General features: G+C 60.0%; 1 protein-coding gene across 1 annotated transcript in view; it reads right to left on the reverse strand.

The window, feature by feature from the left end:
* The window catches only part of CRISPLD2 (cysteine rich secretory protein LCCL domain containing 2), a 59,907-nt gene that overhangs the window by 39,056 nt on the left and 2,561 nt on the right, over positions 1–18,290 (reverse strand). Inside the window, exons 2-3 of the mRNA XM_086688783.1 lie at positions 6,151–6,465; positions 1,618–1,736 (exon numbers count right to left, since the gene is read on the reverse strand). Of these exons, the coding sequence (XP_086544909.1) occupies positions 1,618–1,736; positions 6,151–6,390 (359 nt within the window). The 5' untranslated portion in view covers positions 6,391–6,465. The remainder of the gene's footprint in view (positions 1–1,617; positions 1,737–6,150; positions 6,466–18,290) is intronic.

The following is an 18,290-nucleotide window of genomic DNA, read 5'->3' on the forward strand; positions in this document are numbered from 1 at the left end:
CCCTTGCTGGCCACTGCTCCGTCCGCTGGGTTGGCATCATTTTCTCCTTACCGGGAGAGAAAATAAACTGGATGTAAATCCCCAGTCACCGTCACCAGCAAGTCTAAGCAAAGCGGGTTCGATAAAGAGGAAAGACAAGAGGGGTCTGGCCGCGTCCACGAGCCCCGCGGTGAGCGTGCAGCAGGAGGTCTTGGAACACTGTCAGAACCCACAGCGAATGGTGGCGGTCAGCGACGGGGCTGGGGAAACGGCCTCTCTCCCGAGGGCCCACGTAGGAAAAGACGCTCGTGGCCACACAGCCACGGAGCGAAGGGACACTCTGGCCCGCCCGTTTCCCCGGAGCGCCACGGCCGGGCTGCCGCGGGGTCCCGGAGAACGAGGGGCTCTTTGTGAAGGCAGGAGGGCACGACGCACCCAGGAGGGGCGAGACCTTTGCGCCCTATGCACTGTCACACCTCCCAGGGGGTCTGATGCAGCTACGGCGGAGGCTAGGTCCCAGGACGGAACGGCTCACTTTGGGCCTGTCCGCTGGGTGGCCCGAAGGCAGCCTTTGCGACGACAGCCGAGACGGCTACGGAAGAGAAAACCTGCCTGACGTCGTCTGAGGAGGGAGGAAAAAGGATGAAAAGCTGTCCTGGCCACCGCCTCGACTGTGTAAAAATATGCCGGCCCACAGCCAGATGCTACGCCAGTCAAGTGCGGGCGGCTGAGCTGGGGCTGTGGGACGAAGGGCTTCCTCCCTGTCGACATTGTCTTTTCGTGCGACCGGAGGACGGATTTTATCAAAAGCAGAATTCACCCAAGGACAAAAAAAAAAAAAAAAAAAAAAGTGTGAATTCGCTTCCGTGAAGTCACGTGTCTGGGCCCCTCGTGACACCTGCTCCGATTCTGTCCCAGGAGTACCGCTCGTGGCCACGCTGAACGCGAGAGCCGGGAGCCATCTGGGCCGCAAGTCAGGCCAACCCCGACCCGTCCTTCGAGGGGACGCCTCAAGTCCAGTCCAACTTGTCAACGGTAGAGGCAAAGCCCAAGGGGGCCCTGAGCCCCTGGCTGGCTCTGGGTCCGGGCCTGGAGGACTTGGGGACACAGCACATCGTCCGGCTGGGCAGCGGGTCTGCGCTGACCCAGAAGACACGTTCCCCGCCCCCCACCCCCACCCCGTCCTCTAAGGAAACCAGCCGTCAGCCGGGCAGGGGCTCGGCCGTGCGCCCAGCTGACCCCGGGGAGGCCAGGGGGAGACATGTAACAGACCACCGTCAAGAGCCTCCTCCAGGCAAGGGGGCCTTGGCCGTGAGAGCCGGCCTGCCCCGGACAAGGAGGGGAGGAGGAGGGCAGCCGCTCGCGAGGCAGAGCCTGGCTGGCCCTGGAGAATGAGCAGGACTCAGACATCCGAGGGCGGAGAAGACCCTCTGGCCGGTCCCTGCAAGCAACGTCCCTGCGTTCCCAGCTCACCCAGCCGGCTCCCTCAGGAATCCTTTCAAGGACACGGAACGGAAGAGCCCGGCTCCAGAAAGCCCGAGCCCGGCGATCAGCGTCTGGACCGATGAGCAGGCTGGACGTGACAATGGACCGTGGCGGCCAGTTCACAAGTGAGGGCGGGACCGCGGCGGCTCTTACCTGCCCCAGTGGACGGCCAGGTTCTGCCCAAGGGACACCAGCAGACCGGTGGGCCCGTGCTCCCAGATGCACTCGTGAGCCCACGCCGCGGCCGACCTCTCCAGCTCCTCGTCCCAGGTCTGCAGGGGGAGGGGGCACGGGGGAGGCCAGAGTCAGGCACGGGTGTCAAGACAGAGCCTGCGGCGACACCCCACTTGGGCCCCAGGTGGAGCCGCGGGCCAGGGCTCAGCCCCTTGGACACCGCGTTCTGTGCACACGTCGGACGGGTTCCTGAGCCGGCAAGGGGAGAGCAGCAGGTCAGCCAGGAGCCCAGAGAAGCCGGGCCTCCAGCCGTCCTCACAGCTCCCGCCCGGGCTCGGACTTGCCGGGGATGCCGGGCAAGCCTGTGGCACCCACGGCCTCCCGGCCTCTGCCAACCGCCGTTGGCCTCATCCCCGCCATCGGGCAGATATAGCGGCCTGCGGGGCAGGCAGTCCCCTCTCTGCAGAGCCCCAGCCCCTGGCACACAGTAGGTGATCACTGAAAGACCATCGGCCAGAGTCCCGGGACGTGGCCGGGAACACGAGGCCGCGGGACCCCGGTACGGAACCCCCGCCAAGCTGAGCGCCTCCCCGGCCTCCCGCCCTGCCACCTCTTTCCAGCCTCAGTGACACAGAGTCCCTAACAGCCAGGGGCATTCAGACGTCAGACTCCTCTGTTGCCGACAGCGCCCTGCCTTTAGTGCCCACCGAGCGCTGTGCTGCTTCTGCCTGGGGTCCTTCTCCAACGCCCAGGCACGGCCCGAAGGGGGACGGGAGCTGACATCGCAGAGGCCACACGCAGTCAACATGGGACGGGCCTGCCTTCGGGCGGGTGACCTGCCTGCTGATGCCCTTTCCTTAGCAGATCTGAGCCCCCGCTCCCGCCAGGAGACGCCCCCCGTACTGTAGCATGATGTGGCACCACCTTCTTCCCGCCTTCTGGATTTACGGGTCACCCCCTCCCAAATACACTACGGAACCAACGTGGTGACTCCTTCTCCAAGCAGTGGACCACCCAATGCTCCGGGAAGGAAGAGACACCATGCGCCGGGTGGGGGGACACAGTGGGGACGGGTGGCAGCTCGCACCGAGACCTCTCTGGAAGCGGCCGGCCGGCTAAGGTCCTTCCCGGAGCCCAGGGAGGCAGGGCGGAGCCTGTGCAGGCACGGACCCCGCCCTGAGGGGTTTCTCAGAAGCTTCTCAGAAGCTCACTGTTTATTCTGAGCAGCGTGAACCCTGTGTGCCTTTGGTCCGGGGCCATAACGTCTTCTACAACTCAGCGGGGAGGCGCGCGGGGAGGGCGAGGTCACGCCTGGCAGATCTCGGGGGTCAAAGGCGTCTGAAATTCTGGCTGGAGACAGGCAGACTCCACACGTGGTCTGCACCAGGCCGCGGCCAAACGGGGACCCAGCCCTCCCCGCCCCTAAAAGAGGTTAGGTAACTTGCCTAAGGTCACACAGCAGGAAGTTACAACTTTACCAACCCAGCTTTAACTGGTGTCCAAGGCTGGGGATGGGGGGTGGGGGTCTCATCTTGTTCTGCACACGGTCACCAAGTGCCAGTCCTGCTCCACTAAAGTATTAATAGCTACTAAATTGATAACAGCAACGATATGTTAACACATATTTAGTCCTCATGCATCGTCTCATTGACTCTTCTCAACCACCCTAGGAAAAGGGGACTTTTACTGTCCCCGTAGCGCAGGCCAGGAAACGTTAACACAGAGAGGCTAACTAATCTGCCTGAAGTCACACAGCTACCAAGCCAGGAAGGCTGGCTCCGGAGCCTGTCCACTTATAAAACCTCAAAAGAGGGTGCCTTAACTCTTTGGAGATTGAAAATCCACCTTCCGGGGCACCTGGTTGGCTCAGTCGGTTAAGCATCGGACTCTGGATCTCGGCTCAGGTCAAGATCTCACAGTTCGTGAGCCCCGCGTCAGGCTCTGTGCTGACAGCATGGAGCCTGCTTGGGATTTTCTCTCCTCCCCCCATCCCATCTCTGCCACTCCCCCCACTTTCTCTCTCTCTCTCTCAAAATAAATAAATAAACTTAAAAATAAAACCACCTTTCAATGCTGAGGCTATTTCAAGGGACCGCAGCTCAAAGCCCCGGCAGGCAGGGCTGAGCCGGAAGCGAGATTTTCAAGACGTTTTCTCGAATTATTGCCACTTGTTTGTGTGGAAGCAGGATGCACAGAGGGGCAGCACCGGGGAGAGACTGGGACTCGTGCCTCCTTCCTTGCCTCGTGGCCCTGCTCAGAGGTGGCCCCGACCACACCCGTGAAGGCTCAGCTTCCCTGAAAGGCCGTGTAGACCCAAGGACCCAGATCCCAGCTCCAATCCTGAAGTCATGCGAGTAAACAAACACGAAAACATGCAGGCATGTTCCAGGCTGCACTGGGACCCTCCCTGCTGCGTAGCTAAGCCCTGCTCACTTGCGCTGAATCTCCCACAAGGCCCCTGGGCAAGCACGGGGCAGTGACGAAAAGACCAGCATAAACCTAGCCTATTCCCAAAAGGAGGCAGGAAGCAGATGGGATCCCAGGGGTTTGGGGCTCAGTCAAGCTTCAGGCCAAGGAAAATTCTCTGCTCCCTGACGGGCACCACACAGGGCCTTGGGGTGGGGAGGGGCACGGGAGGAAGACTGACCTATCCAGAGAGGTAGAGAGTGTCCCTTCCCCACAGGGACCAAGGCCAAACCACCAGGTCCTGGGAAGGATGGGGGAAGAGTCCACACCCAAAGCCACAAAGAAATCCGCTCTAATTCTCGACGGCTTTAACCCTAAAAAGGTCTGCATCAGCTGTCTCATACATCAGCATTTTGAAAGGGTGCCCACTCTTCCTCCTAAGATTAGCACAAACCCCGGGGCGCCCGGGCGGCTCAGTCGTTCAAGTGGCCGACTGTTGGCTTTGGCTCAGCTCACGATCTCAGTTTGTGAGTTCGAGCCCTGTGTCGGCCTCTGTGCCGACGGCGTGGAGTCTGCTTGGGATTCTCTCTCTCCCTCTTTCTCTCTGCCTCTCCCTGGCTCACTCCCTCTCTCTCAAAACAAAACAAAGATTAGCACAACCCCTTCCGAGTAAATGCCCGGGTGGTTTTCTTGAGGGAGGAAAGAAATGGTTTTGTAACAAACTCCCAGAGGACAGCCGTGCTCGGGGGTGCTCTGCCCACATGGCTAGCCTTTCACATGCCCTCTAGCCGGGGATGGGCCACCTCGGGAGGGCACAGACAGTGACGATGAGGGGTCTGCAGGCATGCGGGATGACCCCTGACCACGAGGGCCTCCTACGTCACGGCACAAAGCACCATGAAAAGGGACGGTGAAGTCCAGGGGAGGGAGACGAGCCGGGTACCGAGTGACGGTTGCTTACGACGGGTAAGGCATGAGGTGGGGACCAGACTCCTGGGGGACGGAGGGCCTGCAGCATCTTCGGGGGACCCCGAATGGCCTCTCAGGACAGAGGAGCTCCTGATCAGAGGCCCCGAGTGCCAGGCCTGAGCATGTGGGCTCCACCCTGGGCACACAGGGGCCTGGAGGCTTCTGGGCAGGAGACAAACCTCGTGAATGTCAGGAAGGTAAAAGGAAGCAGGGTTCAGGACGGGCCAGCGGGGGCCACATGGGAGGTGAAAAGCCCCAGGGCTGGTTGAGGTGTCGGGGGACAGGCACAGAGGATGGAAAATGCTGGAGAGGCCCTGGATGCCGGCAGGGGCCGTGCGGGTGCCAGGGTTTAAACGGAGTGCGGAGGGGTGGCTTTGAGCCTGGGTCCCGCAGTCGGTTCTGCCACGACCGGCTCTGACCTGGGGCCTCAGTTTCCTACTCTGTAAAATGGGAGGACAGCAGCAGCTACTTGATGGGGCTGGGGCGACCGGAAGCGGTGCTGGCAGGAAGGGAGAGGCGGGCGTGGAGGCAGGGCTGGAGGCACGGACTTGGGAGAGCCGGCTAACCTTCCACTCCTCCGTGTTGGATTTCCCCAGGGTCACGGGGGACCCTCCACTGTCCCCCGTCTGCCAGCCCCCTCACCAACACACACCCCATCTCTCACGGACTCGGCCCCCACTGCTGCTCCGACAGAGCAGGGTGGCCCGAGACTGGCCGGGGACCAAGCTGCGGCGTGACAACAGTGACCAGGGCCCCAGGGGTGAGCACCTGTGCCCCGCACTTTATGTGACGTCATCACACCGTCCCAGAGCCGTGAGAGGGGGGACTCTCGAAGTGGAGGCCGAGGCTCCCACTGGCTGGGGACACATCACGGCCACACACAAGGAGGCAGTGGAGCTGGGACTGGGCTCACCAAAGCCCAGCCCTTAGACGGCCTCGAGGACGAGCCAGCAGAGAGCCACGGGTGGGACCCGGGCCGGGCTGCTTCACGGGGAACCCGCGAGCGCTGTCTGGGTGTGAAGGACGGAAGCGGGGGGGGGGGGGGGCGCTCTCTCGCCAGGAGACCCCGAGCCTGCCCCCGCCCCCGGGACAAGAGCAGGTGCAGCCCAGGCCCCCCCGCGGGAGCGCGGCACTCACCATGTACTCCATGTTGGAGGCCGGGGGGTGCACCTGGCCCCGCAGCTTGTTGTGAAGCATGAGGATCTCCTCCTTGTCCGACCTGGGAATGGCCCTCCGGACCCGGGAGTGGGGCCTGTCCTGCTGGTATTTACTGAGCAGCTCCTCCAAGTGGGTGACGTTGGGCAGGAAGAAGCCCTGGGCCCCGCAGACCAGCAGCAGCAGCCCCAAGGGCACGACGCCGTTCAGGACGCAGCTCATGGCGCCGGGCAGGCAGCGGGGACCGGGGCGACGAGGCGGGCTGGGCTCCCGAGGCGGTGCTGGGGCGCGAGAGCTCTGAAGGGAAGCGGAGGGCAACAGGGACATCAGTCAGTATGAGACCAGCGACAGCGCGGGCTCGAACGGGGCAGAGAGCAGGACAGCCATCGCTCGCCCCGCCCTGCAGACGTGAAAACCGAGGCTCGCGGAGGCTCAATAACCAAGGATCCCCGCCCCCCCACAGACCATGATCCTCGTCCTGGCTTGTCGTCCGGTCCGAGAGGACAAGGCAGGGCTGGAGGGTGTGTGTTTGCTCACCAGGCAGAGTCGGTCAGTGACTGGGACCTTTACTGGGCATCTATCTCTGCGCCAGACCCCGGGACGCAAAGATGGAGAGGACACTGTGTGTCGCCTCAGGGAGCTCCCACTCGGGCTGGGGACAGAGGCGAGGAAACCCACAGTCGCCCCCGGCGGGGCGGACAGCGTGAGGGACGCCGAGCCGCCCCGGACCCCGAGAGGTTCCGCCCTTGCCTCAAGCCTCCTCTGGTCTCCCCCGACATGAGCAGTAACCAGTTCTCACCCATCGGGTTGGCTGGCTCTGCCAGGGGCACAACGCAGGGGGCAGGGAGGGACGGGAGGCACAGCCTGGAACCCAGGAGCCATGGGAACGGGGCAGTTCCCACTCTGACCCTGGAAACTCTCCAGGGTCCTGACCGAGCCTTGCTGCAGACAAAAATAGCCACCATCCGGCAGGGAGGCCCGGCTCTCTCTGGATCTTTCGCTCCCAGGGAGTTCCCTCTGGGGCAGAGCCCCGGAGACCGGACGGCACGTCAGTCCAGTAACGCAGACCCCCGGGGTCCCGACCTCTCTCCCGGGTTAGTGGCGTCACCATATATGAACATTTCCCAGCTGCAGAAGGCCGGCTGACAGAGATGCCAAGACGCTGACCCTGGAGACTGCCATCGGAGACGGAGTGAGAGCAGAGACCGACGTCACAGAGCGCCCACCGGGCGTCACGACCGCACCGGGTCTGTGCACCCCGGCAGCTCAAGGGCCAGGGCGCCCCCGCAGGCGCGAGGCGTGAATTGCTCGTATGAATCAACCGTGACTCGCCCGAAGCCCGGGTAGGGTCAAATCATCTGGGGGCCCCACTCAAATGACTCCCACACGGGGACAGGTAAACACACCGTGGGGCACTGGGCCCCAGGATCACACAGCAGGGCAAAAGGAACGACCCATGGCCATGTGAGCGTCAGCATAAACAAATCCCAAATATGACGTCGGGTTAGATAAGTAAGTTGTAGCGGGGAGCCTGGGTGGCTCAGTCGGTGGAGCATCCGACTTTGGCTCAGGTCAGGATCTCACGGTTCATGACCTCAACCCCTGCATCAGGCTCTGCGCTGACAGCTCGCAGCCTGGAGCCCGCTTCGCATTCGGTGTCTCCCTCTCTCTCTGCCCTTCCCCTGCTGACACTCTATCTCCCAAAAATAAATACACGTTAAAGAAAAAGAAAAAAAAAAAAAAAGAATGGGGCCTCCTGTGCCCAGGGCTCATAGGCTGGTCCTTCTCTGCCTGGCCCCCATGAGAATCCGTGCCTGGGAGACGCAGACTTGCCCCAGGTTGGGCCACTCACAGCACCTCGTGGGCAGCATGCCCAGGGCCCTGTTGGTTCTGAAGGTGTTTGGGCCTTGCCAGAGCTCGGGGGGCCTGGGGGTCCCCACTGGGGAGGGGCAAGGCCCAGGTCCTGATGCTCCAGCAAAGCCTGTGCTGCAGGGGAACCACAGGGACAGCAGGGCTGTGGCGCTGTCCCCAGACCCACAGGCTGAGGCCCCTAGCACCTCAGAGTGTGGCTGTGCTTGGAGGCAGGGCCTATAAAGAGGTCATGAAGTTAAGATGAGGTCACTAGGCGGACCCTCACCCAATCTGACTGCTGTCATCATAAGAGAAGGAATGAGGAAGCAGACAGCCACGGAGAGAGGCCCCGGGAGAAACCCACCCGGCCCACACCGGGGCCTCGGACCCCGAGCCTCCAGAACGCGAGAACTGTTGTTGGAGCCACTGGCCAGTGAGGCCTGGTCACGGCCGCTGTGGCAACCTCACACGTGTGCACCAGGCAATAAATGGATGAAGGGGACTGCGTTCCCGATTTCCTGCCGGCCGCTGCACGGAAGGAGGCAAGGGGGGCACGGAAATCAGGAGGCCGAGCCCCACTTCCCGGGGCCCGTGCGCGGCATCCGGCCTCCACGGCCCCGACAGCTCAAATCACAACTGAGTCTCCCACCCACAATCAAAAAATTAAACCAGTTTTTAAAACGAGACACATGCGTTGTCCAAGGCTGCTTGCGGCTTCCCGGTGACAGGCGTGCTCCCCGACCGACCCAGGAGGCTGACCCTGATGAGACCTACCTCTCGACGACTCGTCTTACCCACCCGATGAGCCAGGGGTTTGGGCTCTACTGCGCCCATTTCACAGGGGAGGAGACTGAGGCCTCTGCGGTTTCAGAAGTACCCAAAGTCATACAACAGGGGAGCAGACACCGTGGGCTTGGGACACAGCCCTTCCCTTGCACTGCCCTGCCTCCCCGAGGGTGGGCTTCCTGGAGGAGTTTCCGGCCCCACCCTGCCAGGGACAGGCCCCGCGACAGCCCAGCCTCAACTTACAACCCTCTTTCCACTGGCCTCTGGGTGTGACGGTGGTTCCTGGCCATGAGAAGGCGCCCATGTGTCACCCCCCAGGGGACTAAAACCTTTACATCACGGTGACCCTTCACCAAAATGCACCTCCATCACCAGCTCTGGTGGCCAGCCAACCTCCATCTGCCAATGTGCCCTTGATGGCCCCGTGCCAAGCTGACCTCCGACCCCCTGGCACGGACAGATGCTCTCTGATCCGGACCCCTGATTCTCCTGGGGTTGCTAAGGGCAAACCTTGTTTCTAGAGAAGTTCTGCTCCATTCTGTCATCCCTGGCCTGTTCCCACGGCTTGAGCCACGCGTGGGGGACGGCTGCCCAGCCCAGCAGAAGCACCCTCCGGAAGCTATGGCTCTCCCTTGCCGCAGTCGCAGAACCAAGCCCGTGAGGGTATGAATAAGAGTGGCACCAAGGTCTCACGAGAACATACCGGATGTCAGGCCAGCGGGGGAGGCGGGGAGGGAGACGGCCGGCATGACCCCAGCCTGGCAGAGGGAAGTCGCAGGGATCAAATTCCCACAACACTGCCCGGAGCTCTTAAATGCATCTGGAGTCCGTGTCAGGGAGGTGGCTGTTTCCCACCCCCCTTTACAGAAAGTAAAACCGAGTCCGGGAGACCCTGCCGGGTGTCTGTGAGGCAGCCAGTTAGGGAGGGAGCCAAGCCGTGACAACCAGCTTTCTGAAAGCTTGGGGGAACTTCCTTTTTTTTTTTTCCTTAATGTTTGTATTTGTTTTTGAGAGAGACAGAGGGCGAGTGGGGGAGGAGCAGAGAGAGAGAGGGGGAGACACAGAATCCAAAGCGGGCTCCAGGCTCAGAGCCGTCAGCCCAGAGCCCCACTTGGGGCTCGAACTCGCGAACCGCGAGATCATGACCGGAGCTGAAGTCAGAAGCTTAACGGACTGAGCCACCCAGGTCCAACACATGGCTGCGGCCGCGGTAGCAGCCCTGAAACCCACACGCCACCCCGCCAGGGCTCTGTGCACCTGTAGGGGATCAGCAGACCCTTGTGTTCCCGATCCAGCAACGGGGTGCCCTCACGGTCACCTCCCGGGCAAGGCCGCCCCCCCAAACCCGCCTCTCAGGAGCCAGTGAGAGAAAGAGGGCTTGCTCCGGATTCCGTGCGTCACCCTCGGGGGCTGCCTCTGCCGTGTTTGGGAAAGCCTGCCAGGAAGATGAATCTCCGCGCTGGGCTTGTCAGCAGTCAGCCGCGAGAGGCGCCAAGTTCTTCCCTCCTGCTCATGCTGTTCCCACAGCTCATCCCAAGGCCCCGACCTGCCCCCCCCCGCCCCGCCCCGCCTGGCCCAGGCCAGGCACATTCACGTCTGCTCTTTCGGTAAAGACTCAGCTCCGGGGTCACTGCTGAATCACACACCCCGGGACCCGTCGGGCTCATTCGCCGCTGAACCGCCGACATCAGACAGGTCGGTGCTCCATAAATATTTGTGGAGTGAATGTGTGGGTCTCCTCCTCCCGACGAGATCAGAAGAGCCGTATAAGGCCTCCGTGTGGCGCTGGCTTCTCGGTCGTCCCCCGCAGCCCGGGCATGTAGCTTCTCGGGGCCCCAGAGGCCACGTCCACAGGGCAGAGGGGAACGACAGGGCTTGTCTGACACTGGCGAGTCAGCAGTGAGCAAGCCGGACAGGTGTGCGGACGTGCTGACGCACCAGGAGGCTTCCAGAAGGCGGCGGCCTCTCACCTGAGTGCTCGCTGAGGAGCAGGGCTTCACCCCCCCGGCCTGGTTGGGGCCATGGGATGAGCCGTGTGCTGAGCAACGAATGAGACAACGAACCTGAGCGCCTCGTACGCGTTCCCTGTTATCATGACCACGACGATGCTCAATGTGCCACACAGCATCGCTTGGGGAAGTTTCTAGAAGGATGGGATTGATAATGGGGAATGGAGTACTGTTCTCTCTTCGTGACTTCACTGCACTATTTCAAAGCCCCGCCTCTGCCTTGACGCGCGAAACCGGATTTTGGAAAATTGCATTATGCGTGTGATGCTTGTGGGGGTCAAAAACTCTCCCCCGAGTTTGAAACACACTTTACTCAGTACGTGCCTTGAGCCGTGGCCACTTTCTCCCGGCTTTCTGGGTAAGCAGGTTCCAAGCCATCACGAGCCAGGTCTGGAGCCTGGCTGGCTCAGTCGGTAGAGCACGCGACCCTTGATCCTGGGGTCATGAGTTCGGGCCCCAGGCTGGGTGTGGAGCCTACTTCAAACTTTTAAAAATTAAAATGAACCCGGTCCGGGCATTAATGTTGACTATCTGGCCGGGAACTGCCTGTACATAGGTACACAGTCATTCCGATTGACAATGACCCAGTCACGTTGCCCGGACTGCCACGAAGCTCCACCCCCTTCCAGGGCCCAGCCTTCGCTGAGTTAAGAAGCCCTAGACCTCATCACCCCGTGTGGTCGTGTGGTGCCTGCTCGTACCATTTGTCTCTCCAGCTGGACCGTGGGTTTCTTGAGGGCTGGAACCAGCGTGTGTGGATAAATGTCTAACAACCGACACTCAAAAAAAAAAAAAAAAAATTCAGGGGCGCCTGGGGTCTCCGTCGGTGGAGCGTCCGACTTCGGCTCAGGTCACGATCTCGCGGTTTGTGGGTTCAAGCCCCGCATCGGGCTCTGTGCTGACGGCCCGGAGCCTGGATCCCGCTTCGAATTCTGTGTCTCCCTCCCTCTCTGCCCCTCCCCCATTCATGCTCTGTCCCTCCCCCCCTTCTCAAAAATAAACATCAAAAAATGTTTTCTTAGAATTCACCCTGATAAGTACTGTTTGCCAGTTCCCTTGGTATAAACATTCCCACTGTGGCCAATTTCAAGCAGCCCGTGTGAGGTCACTGGACATGGGATTTCTGGAAAGTCTCAAGCTAGCACAGCAGCACGTGGTCTTTCCATCAAAGAGACAGGACAGACACTAAGAACCTCACGGGCAGAGATAACAGGGAAGTTCTGAGTTTTTATTAGCCTCGTTTTCAACAGGACTCATTTAACTTAAGTTTGTGTAATTCGATGTTTGACGATGGCTGTGTTTAGCTGGCTCACGACCTTTCTGGAAATTTAACAAAACGTCACGATGCCGGCTGGCACTGAGCCTCGTTCCCCCTCACGCCCCAGCGGGTCTTAACTGTCCCACAAACGGTTATCCCAAGTACCACAGCCGACAGCCGGGGAGCGCGCACGGGGCGGCGCAGGGTGGCGGGTCCCCCACTCCCCGCACTCCGCAGGCCGATGGGATCACCGCGGTCGTCGGCCCCGTCTGATGCGCGAGGGGCCGGAGGCTCCCACACGAGCCACTTGCTCCGCAGTCAACATAGAACGCCCGTCGCGCCCTGGTCTCTGGCCCACCCTGGCCGTCGGGGCGGCTCTCCCGCCCGGCAGGGCACCTCTAGCCTCCGGCCCGTGCCAGCCGGACTCACTCAGTGACATACCGGCCCAACGGGACAGCAGCTAACCCGACAGGCCCGGGGGGCCCCAGCCTCTGCTCTTTCTCAGAAGCACAAAGAACTCAAAATGTGACTAAGGCCAAGGGCAGATCCCAGTCATACCCACAAACCACCCGAAATTCTAGGAATGGAGTGGTGGCCGGGAGTGGGGAGGAGGGATGCCCCGGCGTGTCTGGGGCAAATCCCAGAACGGGCCAGAAGCTCCAGGGAAGAGCGTCTGGGTGAACACCAGACGCCCCGGGCCGTGGAGGGGGGGGAAAGCGGGGGGTGAGGGGGGGTCTCATCCTCTGCAGGATCCAGTCAGTGTTTCTTAAACTCTTCTCCACAGGATCAGGGCTGGACACAGCGGGAGCAGGCCTGTGCCCTCCCCTGCGGCCACCCTGCCCTCAGCCCTGGGCTGTCCTCAACCCAGGGGCCAACAAGATCCTACAAGAAACCCCACTCAATCTTTTTAACACTACGCCGAGAACACACAAAATCCTGGGCAAAGAGAGAACTCATTTTGCAAAAAAAGAAACTAAAAATCAGGAGTGTTCAACGTCAACCGAGGGCCATTTTAAAGCGAGTAGACAATAAAATGCTATATTCTCCAAATCCCCTGTCCTTGACTCCTGGGGCCCCTCGTCTGCCTTCTTGTACACACGCGAATATTTAGCAAAGCCTCAGATAAACGGCAGGGAGCCTCCGGCCCCCAAGGACAAGCAGGCAAGGACCGCCCGAGGGCAGTGTGGAAAAGCGGGGACGTGGGGTGAGACCCGGGTTCGAACGGTGACTCCACCCTGCCGAGCCCCGTGCTGCCCAAAAGGTCCCTCAACCTGAGTCTCGATTCCTCAGGGGGACAATGAGGCCCTGAATTTCTCCCAGGGAGAGAGGATAGAGGGTGAGAAGAGGAGAAAAATAGTGGCTCCAGGGGTATCTACCGACCGACCGTGTCTTTCTTTTCTCCTCCCGGGTGAATTCAGGCATCTCAGATCATTTCTGCTGCAGGCCACGGGGCACCTGCCCAGCCTCCTGCCCGACATACACGATTCACTGCTGTCGGGTGACATCTGTGAGGGCGAGTCACAGCCCCCGGCTCTGGACCAAGCTCAAAGACACTGGGCACGAGAGTCTTACAGCACCAGGCTGTGGAATCTCCACACTGCCCTGCAGATGAAAGTCCCAGGGCAGGCCCTCAGGTGGCCACAGAGTCCTTGGGATAGTCGAGGCACACAAGGCAGTCTGCCCTCGAGAACCAGAGGAGACATCACGACAGACAGATAAGAAAGGCGTGAGGACACGGCTTGGAGAATGGGGATGGTAACGTTCGGCACAGGAGGGGACGGGGCCACTCTGGCTGCGGTGGACGGCAAGGTCCCGCTGAACTCTCAAGGCAAGGGAACACCACACAGCAGGGACCACAGGGACAAAGCCTAAGGGACGGTCACCGTCTCGGCATGACCGAGGACAGGCACAAAGCCCGCGGAGCTGGGGGGAAACGGGGGTCGCTGAGCGGTGCTGTTTACGTCAAGTTCAAAACCGGGCAAGACCAACCTAAGGCATCAGAAGTCCGGAAACGGTGGCCCCTGGGGGCGGGGCCGTGGGAGGGGCCTGGGGCTGGTCAGGCTCTGCCCTGGGGCGGGCGGCCAGCCGCCCCCCCCCCCCCCGGCCAGCACAGCCCACGAAGGGGTGTGCATTCCTCTCTGCCTTGTGAAACTTTAAGGAAACTTTTTTTTTTTTTTTAAGTTTGAAATCGCTCTGGCTTCTGTTTGAAGAATGGATCAAGGAAGCCCTGAGTGGCAGCTGCCCCCGGGGCAGGGCGGGGTGGGGGGGAGGTCGCAGGACAGGGGCCGCTCCAGGGCCTGGCCTCTGACAGCCCTTCAGAGTGCAGCCCGGATGAAACCCGGCGGCCGGCTGGGGCCTCCCACTTGGACCAGACACAGACTCTCGCAGACAGGGCGCAGTTCATCCCAAGTCTGAGAGGGCACTTTGTCCAGCGACGCCAAAGCTGAAAATACCTTTGGTGCCAGTGACGCCCGAGCCTTGAAGGTTCCCAGGAATAAACAGGGTTTTCAGCGGCCAGGCGCTTCCCCCCAGGAGAACAGACGGGCTGTGTCGGAGCCGGTCTGGGGGCGGGAAGGGCAGCGGCTGATACACACACATGCAGACACGTTTTCGGTGCCGTCCAGGGAACGGCTCATTGTTTCAGAGGGGGCGTGTGGGGCTCACACACAGCCGTGCTTCGAAAGCTCCGGGGCACCCAGGGCCCCACATGTGCCCTGAAGGAAGGTGCCAGAATCCCCAGGACACTCGATCCGGCCCCAGAGCAATGAGTGCCACCAAGCCGAGCCTTCTTCCGGAAGAAAAGCTAGGAGTCTGCGGAGAACTTGCCAAGGGGGCCTCTGGACCCTGCAGGGAGGTGGCCGCACTGGCCCCCAAGGGCTCTTCCTCCCGTCTGGCCGTGTGAGCTCCCTCCGGTCGCACCGGGCCCCGAAACAGAACCTTCCACGCGGCTCCACACCACCCACCCCCACTAGCCGGCCATCCCCACCCGGCCTCTGTGCTGGCGCCCCAGAGCCAGGCTTCACCCGCTTTCTAGGGCGGGAGGTCCCGCGTTCAGGCCTGCACCAGAGAGCACCGTTAAGACACGGATTGCTGGCCCCACGCCCCCCAGCCGCTGACGCAGGAAGCCCGGGGTGGGGCCTGAGAATCTGCATTTCTAACAAGTTCCCAGGGACGGCTGCTCCCCCGCTTTGGAGGGGGACCCCACTTTGATAGCCGCTGCCCCAGACTGTAACGGTCTCAAATCCCGTGCCCCACCTTAAACTAATTCAGCATTCCCCAAACTCCAATCCTCGGCAAACCCCGTTCCCCAGCTCTGCCCCACCTTCCCACCGGCTACCCGCGATGGGCCGTATTTTGTATTTTTCCTCAAGATGGCCCGCATGGAGGGTTCGCAGAAATGTACCAGTAAAAGGGAATTTTCGGTCGCCACCATCTACAAAGAACACGATCGATTCTGCCTTGACTGGAGAGGAGGAGTAAAACGTAACGTGTGGAAATCAGAACAAAATAAGGTCCTCCCAGCTGGGCATGAACGCCAGCCCCAAGCGTTGATGCCCGGGGTGCTCTGTGTTTGCCGTAAAGGGGAGCAGGGTGCTGGGCAGACGTTAGGGGCAGACAGCATCACCCACATTCGCCCTGACTGCAAAGGACAGCTCCTGGATGGGGGGCCTTGGCTGCTGGGTCTGTGCACAGGCTGAGTCACCTCGGGGACCAGTAGGGACGGCACCCCCCACTTTGGGGAACACTGTCCATTTCACAGTGATCTGCTCCGAACTGCACGCCCTGCAGCCTGTAGCAGGAAGTCCAAAAGCTCAGGCCGCCTGCAGGGAGACACCGGGCCACCCGGCCTGATGCTTAGATTCTCAAACCACACCAGACTTCTCACCATTTTCCCTAGGTGCCTGGCGCTTCCCCATCCCCAGGCCTTTGCACAGACACACGGTCCCTCTGCCGGGGGCGCTGTCACTTTCCCTGTGTCTGTTCCAGAAGGATCGCTCAGGCTCTGATCAAGTCAGTCCCAGCAGATGCCAGCAAGGTCCCAATCCCAGAGAGATCAGAGAAGGCTCTTTCCAGTCCAGGAGAACTTGAGAGCAGGCTCAATGCTTCCGGGACCACCTGACTACAAACAGAATGGAAAGGTCTAGGGGCGCCTGGGGGGCTCAGTCGGTAGAGCGTCCGACTTGGGCTCAGGTCACGATCTCACAGCTCGTGAGTTCCAGCCCCGCATCGGGCTCTGTGCTGACAGCTCAGAGCCTGGAGCCTGCTTCCGATTCTGTGTCTCCCTCTCTCTCCGCCCCTAACCCACTCGCATTCTGTCTCTGTCTCTCTCAAAAATAAATAAACATTTAAAAAAAAAAAAGAACTGGAAAGTTCTGTTCTTTTTTCCTTCTGGGATACCGCCTTTCTGCACTCACAACGGGACGCGGTCCAGAAATCTGGATTGAAAATGTGGGATTTCATCATTTATAATATTTTTTAAGTGATGGTCCAGAGGTTGCATGATGCGCATTAGGAATTTCTTTTTCCCCCGGATCCCGTGGTTTTGTCTAAGCTGACACAGCACCCGAGACAATCAGAGAAGAGAAATCTCCTTGGGGCTGAACCACAAGAAACCGTCTGTCCTTGCAGCCTTGACAAGGGGTGTCTGTCCACAAACACCCACAGTTGCACAGGCTGGGGCACAAAGTCTCAGACAGGATTCTCTGCCAGTTGCTGCTGTGACCCCGGGTGGAATGTCAGCACGTCCCCCCAAACACCCAGACGCCAGATTCCCCCGTGTCCACCGTGGAGGGCACTGCTCTATTCTGGAACGAGACGACCTATGTCGATGCTTCTTCAAGAAGGAAGCCAAGAAGGGAGAATGGGTAAATGAAACGTGGTCCATCCATGCAGTGGAATATCACTCAGCCACTGAAAGGAATGGAGCCTGACACACACTATAACATGGACGAGCTTTTTATGGGGCACCTGGGTGGCTCAGTCGGTTAAGCATCCGACTTCAGCTCAGGTCACGATCTCGCGGTCCGTGAGTTCGAGCCCCGCATCGGGCTCTGGGCTGACGGCTCAGAGCCTGGAGCCTGCTTCCGATTCTGTGTCTCCCTCTCTCTCTGCCCCTCCCCAGTTCATGCTCTGTCTCTCTCTGTCTCAAAAATAAATAAACGTTAAAAAAAAAAATTTTTAAAAAAGATATTAAAAAAAAAAAAAAAGATGGACGAACTTTGAAAGCATCACGCTAAGTGCATGAAGCCAGTCACGAAACGCCACACGTTAAATCATTCCGTTTACAGAAGACGTCCAGAATAAGCAGATCTGTAGACACAGAAAGTACATTGGTGGCTGCCAGGGGCACGGAGGGAGAAAATGGAAGAGTAGCTGCTAATGGTGGCTGTGGGGTCGCCTTCAGGGATGATGACAATGTTCTGGAAGTGGACAGAGGTGGGGGCTGCAGAAGGTCGTGAGTGTGCTGAACGTGCTGGACTGTATACTTTAAAACGGTTAAAATGGCGGGGGGGGGCCCCGCCTGGGTGGCTCAGTCGGTTAAGCGCCCGACTTCAGCTCAGGACATGATCTCGCCATTCCCGAGTTCAAGTTCCGCGTCAGGCTCTGTGCTGACAGCTCGGAGCCTGGAACCTGCTTCCGATTCCGTGTCTCCCTCTCTCTCTCTCTGCCCCTCCCCCACTCATGCTCTGTCTCTCTCTCAAAAATAAATAAATGTTTTTAAAAAATTTTAGGGGTGCTTAGGTGGCTCGGTCGGTTAAGCGTCCGACTTCAGCTCAGGTCATGATCTCACAGCTCATGGGTTCGAGCCCTGTGTCAGGCTTTTTGCTGACAGCTCAGAGCCGCGAGACTGCTTTGGATTCTGTGTCTCCCTCTCTCTCTCTCTGCCCCTCCCCTGCTTGTGCTCTGTCTCTCTGCCTCTCAAAAAAAGGAAGAAAGAAAAACAAAAAGGTTACGGCTAGTCCTACCAACCATCACCCAGATCTGTCCTACCCTGCCTGTTCCAGAACAGAGCGTGCTTCATTTAGGACTTTATGAGAGGCTTGGAATCCCCATCCCGTGAAGGTCTGACCATCTACTCAACTCCGTTAACGGAAGATAAAATGAAATGGTGCCTGTGTTGTATTTTCCTTGCTTGACAAGCCATCAGCCCCGTTGAGTGATGCTGGGCTTGCACATCTGGGACTGATCAAAAACCACTGAGTTTACAAAAAATAAAA

The sequence above is a fragment of the Puma concolor genome, chromosome E2, assembly GCF_028749965.1.
Source record: "Puma concolor isolate L17-30 chromosome E2, mPumCon1.1.hap2, whole genome shotgun sequence".
In the NCBI taxonomy this organism is placed as follows: domain Eukaryota; kingdom Metazoa; phylum Chordata; class Mammalia; order Carnivora; family Felidae; genus Puma; species Puma concolor.